We start from the raw sequence: 18,772 nt of genomic DNA on the forward strand, positions 1-18,772 counted from the left end.
ATCCTCCTTTCTCAGTCTCCCAAGTACTGGGATTATAAAGTGTAACATCACACCTGGCTAAATGCAAAGATGTTGAAGACTTCTTAATGAAATATACGCATTTAATAGTCTTGGATACTCCTGAGTAGTTTTATTTTTTGTTTGTTTCTGCTGCCAGCTAGTCTCTGAAAACAGCCTTGCCATTTCTTTTAAGAGTCCACACTTTGCAAATCAATGATTTTTTGTTGTTGTTAGATATACTTTTCCTAAAGTAACTCTCAGGGGGGAAAAAAAGGGGCAAAAACAAATTAAAAAAAGCCCTGAGAACTGTTTTTGTTTGTTTGTTTTTAAGTACTAGGGATTGAACCGTAGCCCTATTTTTATTCTTTATTATGAAACAGGGTCTCACTCAGTTGCACAGGGTCTCATTAAATAGGTGAGGCTGGCTGCAAATCTGCAATCCTGTCTCAGCCTCCCAAGTACTGGGATTACAAGCATGTGCCACCATGCCCAGCGAGCCCTGAGCATTTTTATGGCGCCTTTCTTTTTGTAAAAAATTTTACTTCTGCTGGGTGTGGTGGTACACATCTGAAATACAGTTGCTTTGGAAGACCCTGTATCTCAAAATATAAAAGGGGAATGCAGCTCAGTGGTAGAGCACTTGCCTTGCTAGCATGTTTGAAAGGCCCAGTAACATGTTTTATATCAATGAATATATATGTGTTATAATTAAGCCACTTATGAAAAGCAAAATTTAAAAAAAAGCCCTAGATTGGTGAAAATAAAAAGTACATAGGAAATAGCAAAACTGTAAAAAAATGTTACTACAGCCTTCTGAAGAATGATTTTTGAAAGAATTTTTTATAATTATAATAATTATAATTAACCCAATTCAAAATCACAGGCCAAATCTATAAAAGGGATTTGTTACTAGCTTTCTTAGCAAGAAACAAAATCTCACTAAGATTTTAAGATTTTATATGTACATTTGTGTGTGTTTACACGCACACATATTTTTCCATTTTTAAGATTATATTCTGCCTGGCGTGGTGGCGCACGCTTGTAATTCCCGCGCTTGGGAGGAGGAGACAGGAGGATCATGCAGGTTCGAAGCCAGCCTCAACTGGTGTAAGAGACCCTGTTTCCAAATAAAATATAAAATAGGTCTGGGAGTGTAGCCCGGAGGTAGAAGGGCTTCCAGGAATCCCAGTACCACCAAAAAAAAAAAAAAAAAAAAAAGATTATATTCTTACATTTCTGTTTTTAGGGGGCTCCAGATATAACTTGGCGTCAAGAAAGCATTGGCACTTCTGGGAGTCATGGGTGCTACTTGATAGCTCTTCAGACCATCCAGGGGATGAAACATAAAGTCACTGGGTGCAAATGAACTCTTTCCTTTGGTTTTAATAGGATTTGTCTTAGAGAATCTTTCCATATTCGATAAGACTCCATCTGGATCCAATCCGTTGGTTGCACTGGCTTGTGAATCCAAAGTATTTCCTTCACTATCAACTTTAAAAGAAACGACCTAGATGTAAGTAAACAGAATAAAGTAAGAATTTCTCTTCTAGAGATAGGTTCAACCAATTTTTGCAGTTTTGAAAATATGACAACTGAGCTATATGTTGCAGGTACATAATTTGAGAGACAAAGCCAAATAAAATTAAAATGTATATATAAATGTATATATGGAATATATCATTGGTTCTCTCTCTTCCTGAATCATAGCAATGGTTTTATTTATCTTTTTTTTTTTTTTTTTTTTTGCGGTACAGAGATGGAGCCCAGGGGCACTGTACCTCCAAACTACAGCCCCAACCCTATTTTTTTTTTATAGTCTTTTTACTTTTTTGTTTGTTTGTCTGTGGTACTGGGGGTAGAATTCAGGGGCTTTTCTACCTCCGGGCTACACTCCCAGAGCTATTTTATACTTTATTTGGAAACAGGGTCTCACTAAGTTGCTGAGAGCCTCCCTAAGTAGCTGAGGCTGGCTTCCAACCTGTGCGATCCTCCTGTCTCAGCCTCCCAAGCGCTGAGATTACAAGCGTGCGCCACCATGCCGGGATGCTGGGGATAGAACCCAGGGGCATTCGACCTCCGAACTATACCCCCTGCCCTATTTTTTTAATCTTTATTTTGAAACAGGGTCTCACTGAGTTGCAAAGGGCCTCACTAAGTAGCCTGGCTGGCTGCAGTTGTTTTTGACACAAACCATTACTATGATCCAGGAAGAGAACCAATTCTAATCAAAGGAATAAATAACACCCTGTACATATTACAACACATTAAAATATAGGAAAACTAAGAGGGAAAATGTATTCAACTAACAAATATCTTTTTACTTAAATTTACATAGATAATCACAATTAATTTAAAATAAGGGATTTAGTATTTTATTAGTGGACTAACATTATTATTAGAGACCAAATCCTTTCTCTCTTTTTTTTTTTTTGGTGGTACTGAAGATGGACCCCAGTGGCATTCTACTTCCCCAGCCCTATTTAATTCTTTTGTTTTGAAAAGGTCTCATTAAGTTGCAGAGGGCCTCACAAAGTATCAAGAATCTGCAATCCTCCTGTCTCAACCTCCCAAGTATTGGGATTATAGGTGTTTGTCACCATGTCTGGTGCCAAATTCTCTTTTAAAATAAACTTAAAATTTTTTAAATAAATAAATAAATAAAATAACCTTAAACCAGATGTGGTAACACATCTATAATCTTAATACTTGGGAGTATGAGACAGAAGGATCACAGGTTGGAAGACAGCCTCAGCAATTTATGAGACTCTCAGTAACCTAGCAAGACCCTGTTTCAAAAACAAAAATAAAGAGGGGTAGGAGTTTATCCCAGATGTAGAATGCCCCTGGGTTAGATTCTCAGTATCAAAAAATAATAGATGATATATAAAATATAAAAATAATAACCTTATGATAAGAATATGTTACAATGTAACACAGTAAGATAAATCATACAAAATATGGTATTTTCTTTGCCAGGTCAATTAATTAATTAATTTATTTATTCATTACTTTTTGTGGTACTAGGGATTGACCCCAGGGGCATTCTACTGCTGAGCTATACCCCAAACCCTCTATTTTATTTTTTATTTTGAAACAGGGTCTCACTAAGTTGTGGAAGGCCTCACTAAGTAGCTGAGGCTGGCTGTAAACCTGCAGTCCTCCTGTCTCTGCCTTCCAAGTACTGGGATTACATGCCTATGTCACCATGCTCAGCTCTTCCAGGTCAACTTGTTACTTAGTATTTAAACATAATTTTTGGAGGTTCCTAAGTTTCTGGGTTTTTTTTTTTTTTTGGCGGAACTTGGGGCGCAACCCAGGGGCATTCTACCTCTGATCTACACCCCCAGCCCTATTTTTTATTCTTTATTTGGAAACAGGGTTTCACTGAATTGCAAAGGGACTCATTAAGTGGCTAGGCTGTCCTCAAACCACAATCCTCATGTTTCAGCCTCCCAAATGCTGGGATTACAGGTGTGCACCACCACACCTGGCTTTGATTTATTTTTTAAGTTTCTTATTTTTAATGAGATCTGAACTCAAACCACGGTATTTTGACCTGGACAAAGAATTAAGTGGCAACATTATCCTGAAGACCAGTGTGGCAATAACATTAAACACCAGTGATAATATTTAAGAGGAAAATAAATCTTAAAAGCAGAGCTATATGGTCTAGCTGGTTTATACGATTCACCCTGTACTGCCTTCCTAGAAGATCTACATTTGATCCTTAAAAATAATCTAGACAGGTTGGTTACTGTTCAACCTAACTTTTTTTTTTAAAGGTATAATTTTAGCACTAATTATGAACCAAAAGATCAGGTCCTCAAAATAATGCCTCTGAGTGAGACCTCACTTAAAAAAAAAATTAAAATAAAACAGAGCCAGGCGTGGTGCTGCATGTTTGTAATGACAGTACTTGGGAGGCTGAGACAGGAGGAGCAGAGGTTTGCAGCCAGCCTCAGCTACTTAGGCCCTCTACAACTCAGTGAAACCCTGTTTTAAAATAAAGAATAAAAAAATAGGGCTGGGGTGTAACTTGGAGGTAGAATGCTCCCAGGTCCATCCTCAGTTCTGCAAAAAAAAAAAAAAAAAAAAAAAAAAAAGAAAAAAAAAAGTAAAAAGAAAAAATAGGGCTGGGGGTATAGCTCAGAGGTAGAATGACCCTGGATTCAATCTCCAGTACCACAATAAAATAAAATAAGGCTGACAGTTTAATTCAAAGGTAAAATGCTCCAAGGTTCATTCTCCAGTGTCACCACTAAAGGAAAAAAAAAATAGTACCTTTTTTGGGAGAGCCTTATTAGATACACTAGATGCCTTCAGAAACATCAGCTAATTTTTTTTTTTTTAAAGTATTGAACCCAGGAGGGTTCTGCCCCCAAGCCATACCCCAGTGCCCTATTTTATTTTTAAACAGGGCCTTGCTAAGTTGCTGAGGCTGGCCTCTAACCTATGATCCTCCCATCTCAGCTTACCAGGTACTCAGAGTACAGGAGCGTGTCACAGTGCCTGGATTAGTTAATTCTTACAACTATACTCTGAGGGAATTCTAGGGATGGAAACTCAGTGACATAGCATGCCCCAAATTATGCGGCTAACTGGAAGCAGAGACAAGATGCAACCGCTGGTCATTGAATCCAAAGTCAACACATTGCACCCTTTTCCATCCTATTTCTTATCTAATTCTCACATAATGGTTCCTCTCAGCTGTGTTTTTAGTTCAAGGTTTTAACATATGTGGCCTAACCTCTTAAGTAGTTCTATATGCTTGATTTCAACTTGATCAAAGTAGGAATGAAGTCTTCAAGGCACCTAGAAATGAATACATGTTTATACTCTACCTTGTCAGGTTTTGTTTTTACCTTTTGGGCAGGTCTTCCTTTATTTGGTGCATTCCTTTCTGATTCATGATCTAAATAAAAACAAAGTAAGATTACCAATTTTGACTGATATAAAATGTTGCATTAAAAGTATGAAGTAATTTGGGAAAGGTAAAAAAGGCAACAGGAATGTTTGTCTTAAAGAATTTTTATGATGGAATTCAACTGTAAAAAGGGATAAAAACAAAATGTCCTGCTAAATATACACCAGCTACTTCAAAACAAAACAAATAAGCCAGGCATGCCTGTAATCCCAGTACTTGGGAGGCTGAGACAGGAGGATCACTGATTTGAGGACAGCCTCAGCAAGGAGTGAGACTCCAATCAACCTAGTGAGGCCTAAAATAAAACAATAAAGCAGGGCTAGAAGTGTAGCTCAAAGGTAGAATGCTCCCAGGTTCAATCTCCAGTACCACAAACAAAACAAAAACAATAAAGGCATTTTTTACCTTTTTCTTTTTCCTCTGAATACCAAATGTTTATTTATTATAGACAGAAAAAATATAGAAAAGCACACACAAAAAAACGCCAACAAAAATAAAACAAATCACACGAGATGCCATTACTGACGTCAGACTTCAGAATGTTTTCCATGTTTTTTTGTGTTCACATAGTCACATACTATTTTCCAGAACTGTGATCCTATTCTTCAGAATTTAATCTGTTTTCCTCTTTGCCCACTTCATATATCATGAACCATGTCATTAAGTGGTCTCAGCAGCTGCCCTGTATTTCACCAAATGGATGAAGTGGGATTTATCGGGGCCATTCATTTCTCATTCTAAAGCACTGCTTCATCCTCCCAGCACCTGCCATCTGCTCACTGAATTTCAGAGCGCAGAAGCTACCTCCCAGATTGGAACTTCCCATTTCCTTCTTCCCTACTCAAAGAAGTACATGCTGATTTTAAAAACTAAACACAAAGACCTCAAGGACTACAAATCTGGTAGAGTCACTACCGGAGCAATGCTTCTTCCCATCAGTACCTGTTGTGGCCGGCTTTCTCGTTGTGTTAGACGAGATTGTTCTGGAAATCTGCTTTGCTGCTTGAGTAGCTGATCGAGTGATTCTCATCGACGCTGGCACAGCAGGATGCACAACTGCAGGGAAAAATAATGTAATCAAACGGTCTTGTCACTGATAACTATTAATGTGGTAGCATCAATAGTTGCTAAAACTGCTGGGCGTGGTGCTGCACGCTTGTAATCCCAGCATTTGGGAGGCTGAGACCGGAGGATCGTGGTTCATGGCCAGCCTCAGCTAGTACTTAGTGAGGCCCTCCGCAACTTAGTGAGACCGTTTCAAAATAAAGAGTAAAAAATAGGGCTGAAGGTGTAGCTCAGAGGTAGAATGTCCTTGAGTTCCATCCTCAGTACCACAAAAAATATATAAATAAATAAAAATATTCATAATTGCTAAAGCCAGGCGAGGTGATGCACGCTTGTAATCCCAGCATTTGGGAGGCTGAGACCAGAGGATCGTGGTTCATGGACAGCCTCAGCTACTATGTGAAGCCCTCTGCAACTCAGTGAGACCTGGTTTCAAAATAAAGAATAAAAGAAAAAAAATAGGGCAGGGGGTGTAGCTCGGAGGTCGAATGCCCCTGGGTTCCATCCCCAGACCCGCAGGAAAAAATAAATAAATAAATAAAATAAAATAATAACAATTGCTAAAATTCCTACCTTTTTTCTCTTTGTCCAATAATTTCTTTTCAGAAGTTTGTCTCTGACAAGGTTGGATTGCTCGGACATTATTCCTATTCTCAACCTATTTAACAAATTAAGTACAATGTGATTTCATTGCAAAAGGAATCAATCCATCACATTTTTAACCTATAAAATAATTCCTCAGCTGAATCCTGACAATTGTAAAAATTACTCAGCAAAAATATAATAACCCAAACAAAATAAAATGAAGAAAAATTTTCCATTATGCAAACTTCCTTAAATCCTTTTTTGAGAATCCAATAATTTAGAAAATGGTAATAACCTATGCTACCAAAAATACATCAGCTACCACTAGCTGGGTGTAGTGACATACCCTTGTAATCCCAACACCTGAGAGGCTGAGACAGGAGGATCCCAGATTAAAGGATAGCCTCAGCAACTCAGTGAGGTACTCAACTTAGTAGATAGACTGTTTGAAAACAGAAAATAAAAAAAGGCTGCAGGTGAAGCTTGGAAGAAGAATGCCCCTTGGGTTCAATTCCTTCACTTAAATGAGAAGAACACAGGTTCCATGCCAGCCTTAGCAATTTATCAAGACTGTCAGCAACTCAGGGAGACCCTGTTTCAAAACAAACAAGCCAGGCATAGTGGTAGATGCTTGTAATCCCAGTACTTGGGAGACTGCAACAGGGGGATTGCAGGTTTGTGGCCAGCCTCAGCTACTTAGTGTGGTCCTCTACAAATTAGTGAGACCCTGTTTCAAAATAAAGAATAAAAAAGCCGGGCGTGGTGGCGCACGCTTGTTATCCCCGCGCTTGGGAGGCAGAGACAGGAGGATCGCGCAGGTTCAAAGCCAGCCGCGTAGAAGGGCTTCCAGGAACCTCAGTACCCACCCCCCAAAAAAAGGAATAAAAAATAGAGCTAGGAGTATATCTCAGACATAGGTTAATTCCCCAGCACCACACACAACAAAAAACAAAACAAAAAATTAAAAAATAGAGCTAGGGGTATAGGGCTCAGAGGGAGAATGTCCCTAGGTCTCCAGTACTGAAAAAACAAAAACAAAAGAAAAACAATTTAAAAAAGAGCTGGGGAGCCAGACATGGTGGCGCATGCTGTACTTGGAAGGCTAAGACAGGAAGATCACAGGTTCGTAGCCAGCCTTGGCTACTTAGTGAGGTCTTCTGCAACTTAGTGAGACCCTGTTTCAAAATAAACAATAAAAAATAGGGCTGGGGTGTAGCTAGGAGGTAGAATGCTCCTGGGTTCAATTGCCGGTACTGCAAAAAAGAGCTAGAGATGTAGCTTGAAGGTAGAATTCCCCTAGATTCAATCCTCAGTCTCACACACACACACACACACACACACACACACACGAACACACAATTGACTGTAACCTTTGTGTGTATGTATGTGTGATTCTAGAGATTAAACCCCAAGGCATTCTATCTCTGAGCTACACCCCAGCCCAATTTTATTTTTTATTTTAAAACAGAGCCTCGCTGAGTTGCTGAGAGCCTCACTGAGTTGCTAAGGCTGGTCTCAAACCTGCAATCCACTTGACTCAGCCTCCCAAGTAATGGGATTACAAGTGTGCACCACCACACCCGGCAACTATATAACTTTCTGATAGTCCTTAAATATACCAGGCATACTCGCTCTTCAAAACCTTAGAATTTTGCCTAGAAAATTCTTCTGGATAGACAACTTTCCTATGGTTCACTCATTCAGTTCTTTAGACTTCACTCAAAATGCCACCATCTTGCTGGGCTTGATGGTGGATGCCGGTAATCCCAGTACTTGGGGATTGAGTTAGGAGGATCACAGGTTTGAGACTAGCCTCAGCAAAATAGTGAGATTCTCAGCAACCTCTCGAGACCTTGTTTTAAAACAAAAAATAAAAAGGAGCCAAGCCTCGTGGTGCACATTTGTAATTCTAGTACTTGGGAAGCTGAGACAGGAGGATCACAGGATCGCAGCCAGCTTCAGCAATCTGTGAGCCCCTCTGCAACCTAGTGAGACTCTGCTTCAAAACAAAGAATGAAATAATTGTGGGGGTGTAGCTCAGAGGTAGAATGCCCCTAAGTTCCATCCCCAGTACCACAAGAAAAATAAGGGCGGGGGCTGGACTGGGGGTATAGCTGGGTAGTAGAACAGCCCTGGGTTCCATTTTCACTTACAAAAAAAAAAAAAAAAAAAAAAAAAATCCTAAACCTAAATAAACAAAATGCCACAATCTCAATAAGCCTCTCCCTTAATGCTCTAATCAAAATTCTATCCCACACCTACTTCTAGCATTCCCCAATTCCCTTCTTAGTCTTGTACATAATATTTATAATCATCTGATATTATATATATATATAATTTTCAAGCTGACATTCTTATATGTAAGCTTCATGATGCCAGGAATTTTGTTTTGTTCATTACTATATCCCAGAACCTAAAAAGGCACCAGGAATATAGTAGTGACTCAGTATCTATTGCATATATGAATTTTAGCTTCTCTGCTGGATAAAGTCATACTATTTTCCTCCTTGCCCCCTCCATTTTATTTTAGTACCTCCCAAAACTTCTATTTGTAGCAATATTTCAAAGACTCAGAAGTTTATAAACATAATGTGACAAAAGATAGTTTGGTTATGGCTCTCACATAGAATATTTGGGCAAAAATACTTTTAGTGAAAATATCCTTAGTATATAGCCAAAAACTGCTCTAAGTCACTATACCACATACAATAATTTCAGCACCTATTAAGAAATCACTGTGTTGGAATCAGATATTAAAAACATATTTACTTATTCTCAGAAAAAAAGTACAATGTGAACGTTAGTAACAATTATCTACTACCAATTGTACCTTAGTGGGCTCAGTGTGATCTTTGGCCTTTGATCTTGTGATCTGCACAGAAGATGTAATGACCTTCAAAGAATAAAAAAAAAATCAAGTTAAAAAAGTGAACTGACAAGCTGGGCGTGGTGGTGCACACTTGTAAACCCAGTACTTGGGAGGCTGAGACAGGAGGATCGCACAAGTCCGAAGCCAGCCTCAGCTACTTAGTGAGGCTCTCAGCCACTTAGTGAGACCCTGTTTCCAAACAAAATATTAAAAAAATGAACTGGCAAAAGTTTACTTCTGTGTCTCATTATGAAATGAAGTTTCCAATTCAAAATTAATCTTATCCTTAATTATTTATGGCCAAAAGTACTTCCTAACTTAAATTCCTATTTTTTTTCTGCTTCTAACTGATTAAAATTAGGTTTAAGTTAATAGCTTCAAAACTTCTCTCGCATTATGATCCTCATTAATATGATTAGTTAGATTTGTCTGGGAAGGGGGTAGATGAACAGCCTAGAAGATGAGTAGAGGAAAGGAGTACTGAGTATGAGGAGCTTTGTTTTTTCTTTTTTTGTGGTCCTAGGGATTGAACCCAGGGCTGTTCTACCTCTGAGATACACTTCCAGTCTTATTTTATCTTTATTGTGAACAGGGTCTCACTAAGTTGCAGAGGTTCTCGAGGCCACCACGCTGGCTGGCTGTTTTGCTTTCTGTTTATAGAAAGATATCTTTAGGTGGGTGTGTTTGTGCATGCCGGTAATCCAGTACTTGGGAGGCTGAAACAGGAGGATCACAGGTTCGAGGACAGCCTCAGCAACTTAGAGACCCTGTTTACAAACAAAAAATAAAAAGGACTGGGGGTATCGCTCAGAAGCAGAATGCCCTTGGGTTCAATCCCCAGCACCACACACACACACACACACACACACACACACACACACACAACTTCAGCTAGGTTTTGTGGTGCACATCTATAATTCCAGTATTTGGAAGGTTGAGACATGATGCAGGCCAGCCTCAGTAACTTATGAGGAGCATGTTTCAAAATAATAATAATAATGTTAAAAGGGTCTGGGTGGGAGCAAGGTTGAAGGTAGAATGCCCCTGGGTTCAATAAATGACTTTCTTTCTTTCTTTTTTTGTGGTACTGGGGTTCCTGGAAGCCCTTCTACCTCCGGGCTACACTCCCAGACCTATTTTATATTTTTGAAACAGGGTCTCTTACGCCAGCGCGGCTGGCTTTGAACCTGCGCGATCCTCCTGTCTCCGCCTCCCAAGCGCGGGGATTACAAGTGTGCGCCGCCAATCCTGGTTCAAGAAATCACTTTTTTATTTGAATTGAACTCAGGGACATTCTTCCCCTGAGCTGCACCTCCAGTCCTATTTTTTATTTTGAAACAGGGTCTCACTAAGTTGCTTAGGGCCTTGCTAAGTTGCTGAGGCTGGCCTCAGAGCTGCAACCCTATCTCAGTCTCTTAAGTATTGGGATTGCAGGCACTGTCACAGCACCTGGACAGAATCATCTTATCTGACTCCTGAATTCCTTTATGACTCATCACTTATGCGGTCACCAGTCCTGTCAAATCTCTCGCAAGATGTCTTACACCAGTTTTCTTTTTAAACCCACTGCCCCAGTCCACTTAGCACAACTATATCTGGTACTGGGGACTGAACACAGGAGTGCTCTACCACTTTTTATACTTTATTTTGAAACAGGGCCTAAGTTGTTGAGGGCTTCACTAAGTAGCTGAAGCTGTCCGGGAACCATGATCCTCCTGTCAGCCTCCAGAATGCTGGGATTACAAACTTAGGCCACCACACGCAGTTTTAAGACCATATCTCAAATGAAAAGGGCTGGAAGTGCAGCTCGAGGCAGAATGCCCCTGGGTTCCATCCCCAGTACTGCAAGAAAATAAAGTAAAAATAAAAAGATACAGTCTCGCTAAATTGCCCGGGCTCTCCTTGAACTTTGGATTCTCCTGTCTGTCTCCTAAGTTACCAACATTACAGGCCCGTGCCACTGAGCCTGGCCCCAGCTCACACGTTCCGTTCCAGTAGCCTCACAAATAGTCCGCCTATAAATGCTTCCTTTCCAGACCAGAAGGACTTTAAGGACAGGGTACCTTTTCTGAATTATCAATTTGCTAATGGCACTTCTTCATTTCTAAATCTCCTTTTGTTCCCCATAACTTACAGGACAAAATCCTTTACACAACATTGCTTGCCTGGCTCTACCTGCTCTCCTAGTATTAGCCTATCTCTATTTATTTATCTATTTTTTGTGAATGGGGATTGAACCCCGTGGCAATCTACCCAAGCTATACCTCCAGTTCTAGTTTTTATTTTTGAAAGAGGGTCACACTAGGTTGATGAGAGTCTCACTACTTGCTGAGGCTGTCCTTGAACCTGTGATCCTCCTCTCTCAGCCTCCCAAGTACTGGGATTATAGGCATGGGCCACCACACCCAGCTTTTTAATCCTATCTCTATTTACATATCATCCTCATATATAAATTGATTTGCATTCTTCTGATGTACTTTTGTCATTCCTCCCTCTCACCAACTAGTTAACTAGTTAATAAAGGGAACTAAAAGAGAAGGGATTATTTTAGTCACTTAACTCAAAGAAATCTCAAACAAGCCAGGAGTGGTGACACATGCTTGTAATCCCAGCATTTGTGAGGCTGAGACAGGAGGACTACGGTTCATGGACAGCCTCAGCTACTAAGTGAGGCCCTTTGCAACTCAGTGAGACCCTGTTTCTAAATAAAGAATAATAGGGCTGGGGGTGTAGCTTGGAGGTAGAATGCCCCTGGGTTCCATCCCAGTAGCACACACACACCAAAAAAAAAGAAAGAAAGAAAGAAAAGAAAAAAGAAAAGGAAAAAAAATCTCAAATAAAAGGAACTATTCCTCTACACATCAATTTAAGATCATGAATTTACCTTTTTCGGCTCAGCTTTCATAGCAGTCTGGTTTGAGGTAAACAACCAAGGTTTATCAGGTCTATAAAGACCCACTTTAAATATTTCCTTTTTAGCTTTCTCTCTTTGTTCTTTCAGTTTTCGAAGTTGCTTTTCTTCTTTGTATTTTTGGAGCATTTGTTTTCGTTGTTCACCTAAGGGAAAAAATAACAGTGAGAAAAAACATTTCAGATAATAAAACAGGTTTCGCTAAGTTGCTAAGGGACTAAATTGCTGAAGCTGGTTTTCAGTCTGCAATTTTCCTTTCTCAGCTTCCCAAGTACTGGAATTACTGGTATGGACCACTATGCTTAGCATAAAAGGGCAATGTTTTGAACCCAGGGGCATTCTACCTCCGAGCTACACCCCCAGCCCTATTTTTTTTTTTTTTTTTTTTGTGGGTCTGGGGATGGAACCCAGTGCATTCTACCTCCGAGCTACACCCCCTGCCCTATTTTATATTCTTTATTTTGAAACCGGGTCTCACTGAGTTGCAAAGGGCCTCAGTAAGTAGCTGAGGCTGTCTGCGAACCATGATCGATCCTCCAGGTCTCAGCCTTCCGAATGCTGGGATTACAAGCATGAGCCACCACGCCCGGCTTCCCAGCCCTATTTTTTATACTTTATTTATTTTGAAACAGGGTCTCACTAAATTGTGAAGAGCCTCGCTAAGTGGCTAAAGCTGGCCTTGAACCTACAATTTTCCTATCTCAGCCTCCCAAGAACTAGGATTATAAGTATGTGACACCAGGCCCAGCTTTAGTACTTTTAATAACTTGTTAGTTCCTTAATAATCTAGCCCCTAAATTATTTCAACCTCCAGTTTTTTTTAAGATTTTATCTCTTGTGCGCCTTCACTTGTTCAAATATTTATTAACTGCTGGCTATGTGCTAGGCCTGAACTTCTTCACTTGAAAATTAGTTAGCTTGTGTGAGAGCCAGCCTTCAAGCTGACCTCTAGTCTCACCTCTTGGTAGCCATGCCTTTGTGCTGTTCCCTCCCATAAGGAACAAGGTGGGTCTCTATAGCCTATAAGAATATAAAGTGATGAAGTATGATTTCCAAAATTAGACGGTTTTGCCTTGCTGTCTCTTGGATCACTGGCTCCAAGGGAAACCAGCAGCTATGTGGAAGCTGAAGAAGACTCAGGTAACCCTACGGAGATGTTCATGTGACAAAAAACTAAGGCCTCCTAAGAGAAGCTGCATCACCTTGCTGGTCCTGTGAGTCCGGCATCATGGAAGCATGCCCTCCAATCTCAGTCAAGCCTTCAAATTGATCTCTAGAGGACATCTTCATGCTACCTTCAGAACCACCTAACTAAGCTGCACTCAAATGATTGTCCCACAAAAATTCTGTGTAATAATAAATACTGTTGTTTTAAACCACTATGTTTTGGGATAATTATTACATTTATAAGTGTTATTTTATAATAAGAGAAAATCCAATTCCTTCTCACTTCAAGGGCATTCTTCTAGCAGGTAGCTTCTCACTCTCTACTGAACTGTTACCATCCTGGTGTAACAGACATGCAGTAGTATCCCCCCACCCACAACCTCACCTAGCTAATGCTTCTCTGTCTAGTTCAGTTTAAGTCTAAACACTTTGAGCTATCTCTATCTCCATTTCCAGTTCTCCTTACATCCACCCCTTATTCTAAACTATGACAATTTTGAAATATGAACACAAGTAGAACATAATGAACCTGTATTCATCCGTCACGTAGATTTATTTATTTATTTATTTTTGTGTATGTACGGTACCCAGGGGCTTTTCTACCTCCAGGCTATACTCGCAGACCTATTTTACATTTTATTTGCAAACAAGGTCTCACTAAGTTGCTGAGAGCCTCACTAAGTAGCTGAGGCTGGCTTTGAACCTGTGTAATCCTCCTGTCTCAGCCTTCTAAGCGCTGAGATTATAAGTATGCACCACCAGGCCTGGCCATCACTTAGATTTAATAATTAAGACTATTTTGCTGAGCCAGGCATGATGGCACATGCTTGTAATTCCAATACTTGGGCGGCTGAGACAGGAGGATCACAGATTCCTCCAGCTCAGCCACAACTACTTAGTGAGGCCCTGTTTCAAAATAAAGAATAAAAAATAGAACTGGGGTATAGCTCAGAGGTAGAATGCCTCTGGGTTCAATCCTCAGTAACTCAAAAAAAAAAAAAAATTGCTGCATTTACTTTCTTTTAAGAAACAAATTCTATTCTATTCTATTCACAAGATTTCATCCCTAAGTAATTTAGAATACCTCTCGAAAAAACAGACATGTCCTTTCATAACTACAATACCATGATCACACCTAACAAAATTAGCAGTCATTTCCTACTGTCTATTAGAGCCCAGATTTAATCTTACCTCTGTGTTTCAAGAGGTCTCAGCCACTTCCCCCTCAAAAAAGGTCTCTTTTTAAACCATCAGTTTAGCCGGGCGTGGTGGTACACGCTTGTAATTCCAGCATACGGGAGGCTGAGACCGGAGGATCACGGTTCGTGGACAGCCTCAGCTACTTAGTGAGGCCCTCTGCAACTTAGCGAGACCCGGTTTCAAAATAAATAAAAAATAGGGCAGTGGGTGTAGCTCGGAGGTGGAATGCCCCTGGATTCCATCTCCAGACCCGCAAAAAATACATATAAAATAAAATAAACCATCAGTTTAAAAGAACTGATCAGGAGCCAAGCAAGATCTACATTTTACTTGGATGTCTTATTTTTTTTGCTTTCATTGGCGGATTAGTCTCACATCATAATGTAAATCATGTTGACAATGTCACACATGCACAGAGTACTTGGTGCCCACCATGTCTTTGATTTTTTTCATATAAACAAATCCTCCTCCCTACCCTTCTTTTCATGCCATTGTCTTACTGACAAAAAAGTCAGTTGTCCTACTGAAGGAGCTAAGGATATGACATCTCAAAATATACTAAATTAATGTACCAATCATTTCAAGTAGAATCACTTGAACTATAACTGTGGAAAGAACCACTTCACCTGTCTTTCCCTATAAGCAACAAGCCTTAAAGATTCTTGCTCGTGACACAAACCTGTAATCCCAGTACTTGGGAGGCAGAGACAGGAGGATCATAGGTTTGAGGCCAGATTCAACAACTTAGCAAGACTGTTTCAAAATAGAAAAAGAAGTGCTGGGGGTAGCTCAGCGGTAGGACATCCTGGCATTCAATCTCCAGTACTATGAAAAAAAATTTATTTTGGAGGCTCAGCATATAGCTCAGCAATAGAATGTTTACCTGTTATGCACAAAGCGCTGGGTTCAATCCCAGGTACCACAAAATAAGAAAAAATATTTCTTTGGAGAAGGATGTCCTTCATAGACCAAGGCTAGAAAATAGCCTCGATCACCAGTTCTTTGCTAGTTTCCCCTCACATCCGGGCTCCAAATATTAAAGCGCTCCACTCTTTTCTCTATTTTCTCCATACCCGAAATCTGGATAATCACATAGTCTTAGAGCTTCAAACAACAGGTTACAGTCAACACCTCCGGAATTCCTATCTCCAGCTCAGACTCCCCCTAACTCATCCTGTGTATCCAATTAGCTTTCATCATCTTCCCTTATATGTCCAGTAGGCACCATAAACTAAACATGTCCGAAATCTGAACTCTTAATTTTACCACACCACCCAAAACCATTCCTCAGTCTTTTACAATTTAGTAAATAACTACTCCATAACTTTTGTTTACAGGCACAAAAAAAAAAAAGTGGCTCTTTCAAGGCATTCTATATCACTTTTTCATTTCCTCCCAAAACCTAAGATTTATTTTCTCTCCTTTCGCCTAGACTACCAGCCCACTTCTTTTGACCTTCACACACTAATATCAAAAGCAAATCACTCCTATCAAAAGCAAAAACAAAATCTTCAACAGTTCTAATTCTCTTTTATCAAAATCATGCCAGCTCCTAATGCCTGCTCTATAAACAAGAGATGTGACTCTTGGTTAAATGCAAAAGCCATTGCTCATTTTTCCTCCTTCCCTGTATGTTCCTTGCCTTCTAAGATACTTTATTTTCATCTTTCTGAAATTATTCCTTTTTCTTTAGCTGTTTCTTCTTTTCTTTTTTGTAGTACCAGGGATTGAACACAGGGACATTTGATTTCTGAGCTATACCCCCAGTCCTTTTTTTATTTTTCTTCTGAAACAAGGTCTCACTAGATTGCTGAGAGTCTCATAAACTGCTGACTCTATCTGGAACCTGAAATCCTCCAGGTTCAGTCTCCCGATTACTGAGATTACAACTCTAATTGCCAAAATTCCTTTTGGGCAAACTGCAAAGATGAATTCTTGGCTCTTTTCTTTTTTTCTTTCTTCTTCTTCTTTTTTTTTTTTGGTGGTACTGGGGTTCCTGGAAGCCCTTCTATCTCCGGGCTACACTCCCAGACCTATTTTTACATTTTTATTTGGAAACAGCGTCTCCTAAGCCAGCGCACGAGGCTGGCTTCGAACCTGAGCGATCCTCCCGTCTCCGCCTCCCAAGCTAGGGGATTATAAGCGTGCGCCACTACGCCCGGCGTTTCCTTGGCTCTTTTCTCTAAGTAATGTTTCCATTAGCAGAGTATTTTTATTTCAAAGATTATTTAATCATTCTATTTTAATGCTTATCAATTTATCTTGTCAAAACTTACACAAGCTCCAAAAGTAAAGACTTTAGGCTTCCTCTAAGACAATATAAATAAAATGCCACAATATCCCATAGGTGAATTCCCTTACAGCCTTTATTTTTAAAGATTATTTTACTTTTGGCCTCAAACCTGTGATCCTCCTGCCTCAGCTTCCCAAGTACTGGGATTACAGGCATGTGCCACCTTGCCCCATCAGTCCTGTCCTTAAATGGTCAGGATTTAGTTGTAGAAAATATCAGTTATTTAGAATGATATTTCAAAATTTTATTTTTCTGGCCAGTCCCCCCTGCCCCCCATAGGCATGAAATCAACTTTTACTTACTCAAAAAAGCACTTAAAGAACTTTACTTACTTGGCTTGATACTGGCCTTTTCTGGAACAAGCTCTTGAGATGTCTCATCTAATTCAACAAGCCTACTTTCCAAGGTTGGAATACTGACATCTTTCAAACCAAAATGTCTATTCCGTTCATATTCCTTATGTCTGTTTTCTTTCTGAGACAATGATTTCCTATGGGCAATTTTAGTTCTTATCATTTCAGTACTTAAATCTTTTCTGTGACGAATGGGTAAACCTGAGGAAGACATCCTGTCAGGGAAACAAAAGATAGAAACCAACTTACATGGATTTTTTTTTTCTTTTTTTTTTTTTGTGGTACTGGGGGTGGAACCCAGGGGCTCTTCTATCTCTGTGCTATATTACCAGACCTATTTTATACTTTATTTGGAAACAGGGTCTCAACTAAGTTGCTGAGAGCCTCACTAAATAACTGAGGCTGGCTTTGAACCTGTGCGATCCTCCTGTCTCAGCCTCCCAAGCACTGAGATTACAAGCTTACGCCACTGTGCCCGGCTTTATTTTTTCTTTCTTTCTTTCTTTCTTCTTTCTTTCTTTCTTTCTTTCTTTCTTTCTTTCTTTCTTTCTTTCTTTCTTTCTTTCTTTCTTTCTTTCTTTCTTTATTGCGTTACTGGGGATGGAACCCAGAGGCATTCTACTTCCAAGCTACAAGCCCAGCCCTAATTTTTATTCTTTATTTTGAAACAGGGTCTCACTGAGTTGCAGAGGGCCTCACTAAGTAGCTAAGGCTGGCCATGAACCTGTGATCCTCCTGTCTCAGCCTCCCAAGTACTGGAATTACAAACGTGCACCGCTGTTCCCAGCTAACTTGAATCTCTTGTATATACTAGTTGTAACTTTAAAGATTTTGAAGTTGTATAGCTTTCCATCTTTTTATTATTAAAAAAATTAAGTTGGGCATGGTGGTGCACGCCTGTAATTCCAGCACCTAGACTAAGGCTGAGACAGGAGGATTATAGGTTTGTAGCCAGCCTCAGCAACTTAGGCTCTCACAACTCAGTGAGACCTTGTTTCCAAATAAAAGGATAAAATAGGGTTGGGGGTATAGCTCAGAGGTAGAATGCCCCTGGGTTCCACCCCTGGGTTACACACACACACACACACACACACACACACACACACACACACATTAAGATTGCAGTTCAGCTTCTTGAGAGCTTTTAAAATAAAAAAATCTTAACATACACAAGGAACAAATGTGAGACAATGAATACCGGAAAAGGGGTTTTCAAAGGACAAGATGGTATAACCTACTGTGAGTTCTAAATAGAAACTTATTTAACAGATGAAACCTAGAAAAACTACAGCCTAGAATATGGCCAAATTTACCATAAAGAACACTGGAAGAAGGAAAGGTAAAAATAAGAAAAAAAACAACTGTATACAAAGCAGTTTCTTTAACCTTCCTCCAGTGATAAATG

General features: G+C 39.8%; 1 protein-coding gene across 1 annotated transcript in view; it reads right to left on the minus strand.

The window, feature by feature from the left end:
• Window positions 1–17,581, minus strand: part of DLGAP5 (DLG associated protein 5) — a gene marked incomplete at both ends in the record, with an annotated part of 43,198 nt that extends 25,617 nt beyond the window's left edge. The window contains 7 exons of the mRNA XM_080707153.1: window positions 1,233–1,507; window positions 4,842–4,912; window positions 5,867–5,980; window positions 6,563–6,647; window positions 9,405–9,467; window positions 12,328–12,500; window positions 17,347–17,581. Of these exons, the coding sequence (XP_080563279.1) occupies window positions 1,233–1,507; window positions 4,842–4,912; window positions 5,867–5,980; window positions 6,563–6,647; window positions 9,405–9,467; window positions 12,328–12,500; window positions 17,347–17,581 (1,016 nt within the window). The remainder of the gene's footprint in view (window positions 1–1,232; window positions 1,508–4,841; window positions 4,913–5,866; window positions 5,981–6,562; window positions 6,648–9,404; window positions 9,468–12,327; window positions 12,501–17,346) is intronic.
• Window positions 17,582–18,772: the final 1,191 nt, after the last annotated feature.

The sequence above is a fragment of the Muscardinus avellanarius genome (genome assembly GCF_963383645.1).
Source record: "Muscardinus avellanarius genome assembly, chromosome: 12".
Lineage (NCBI taxonomy): Eukaryota > Metazoa > Chordata > Mammalia > Rodentia > Gliridae > Muscardinus > Muscardinus avellanarius.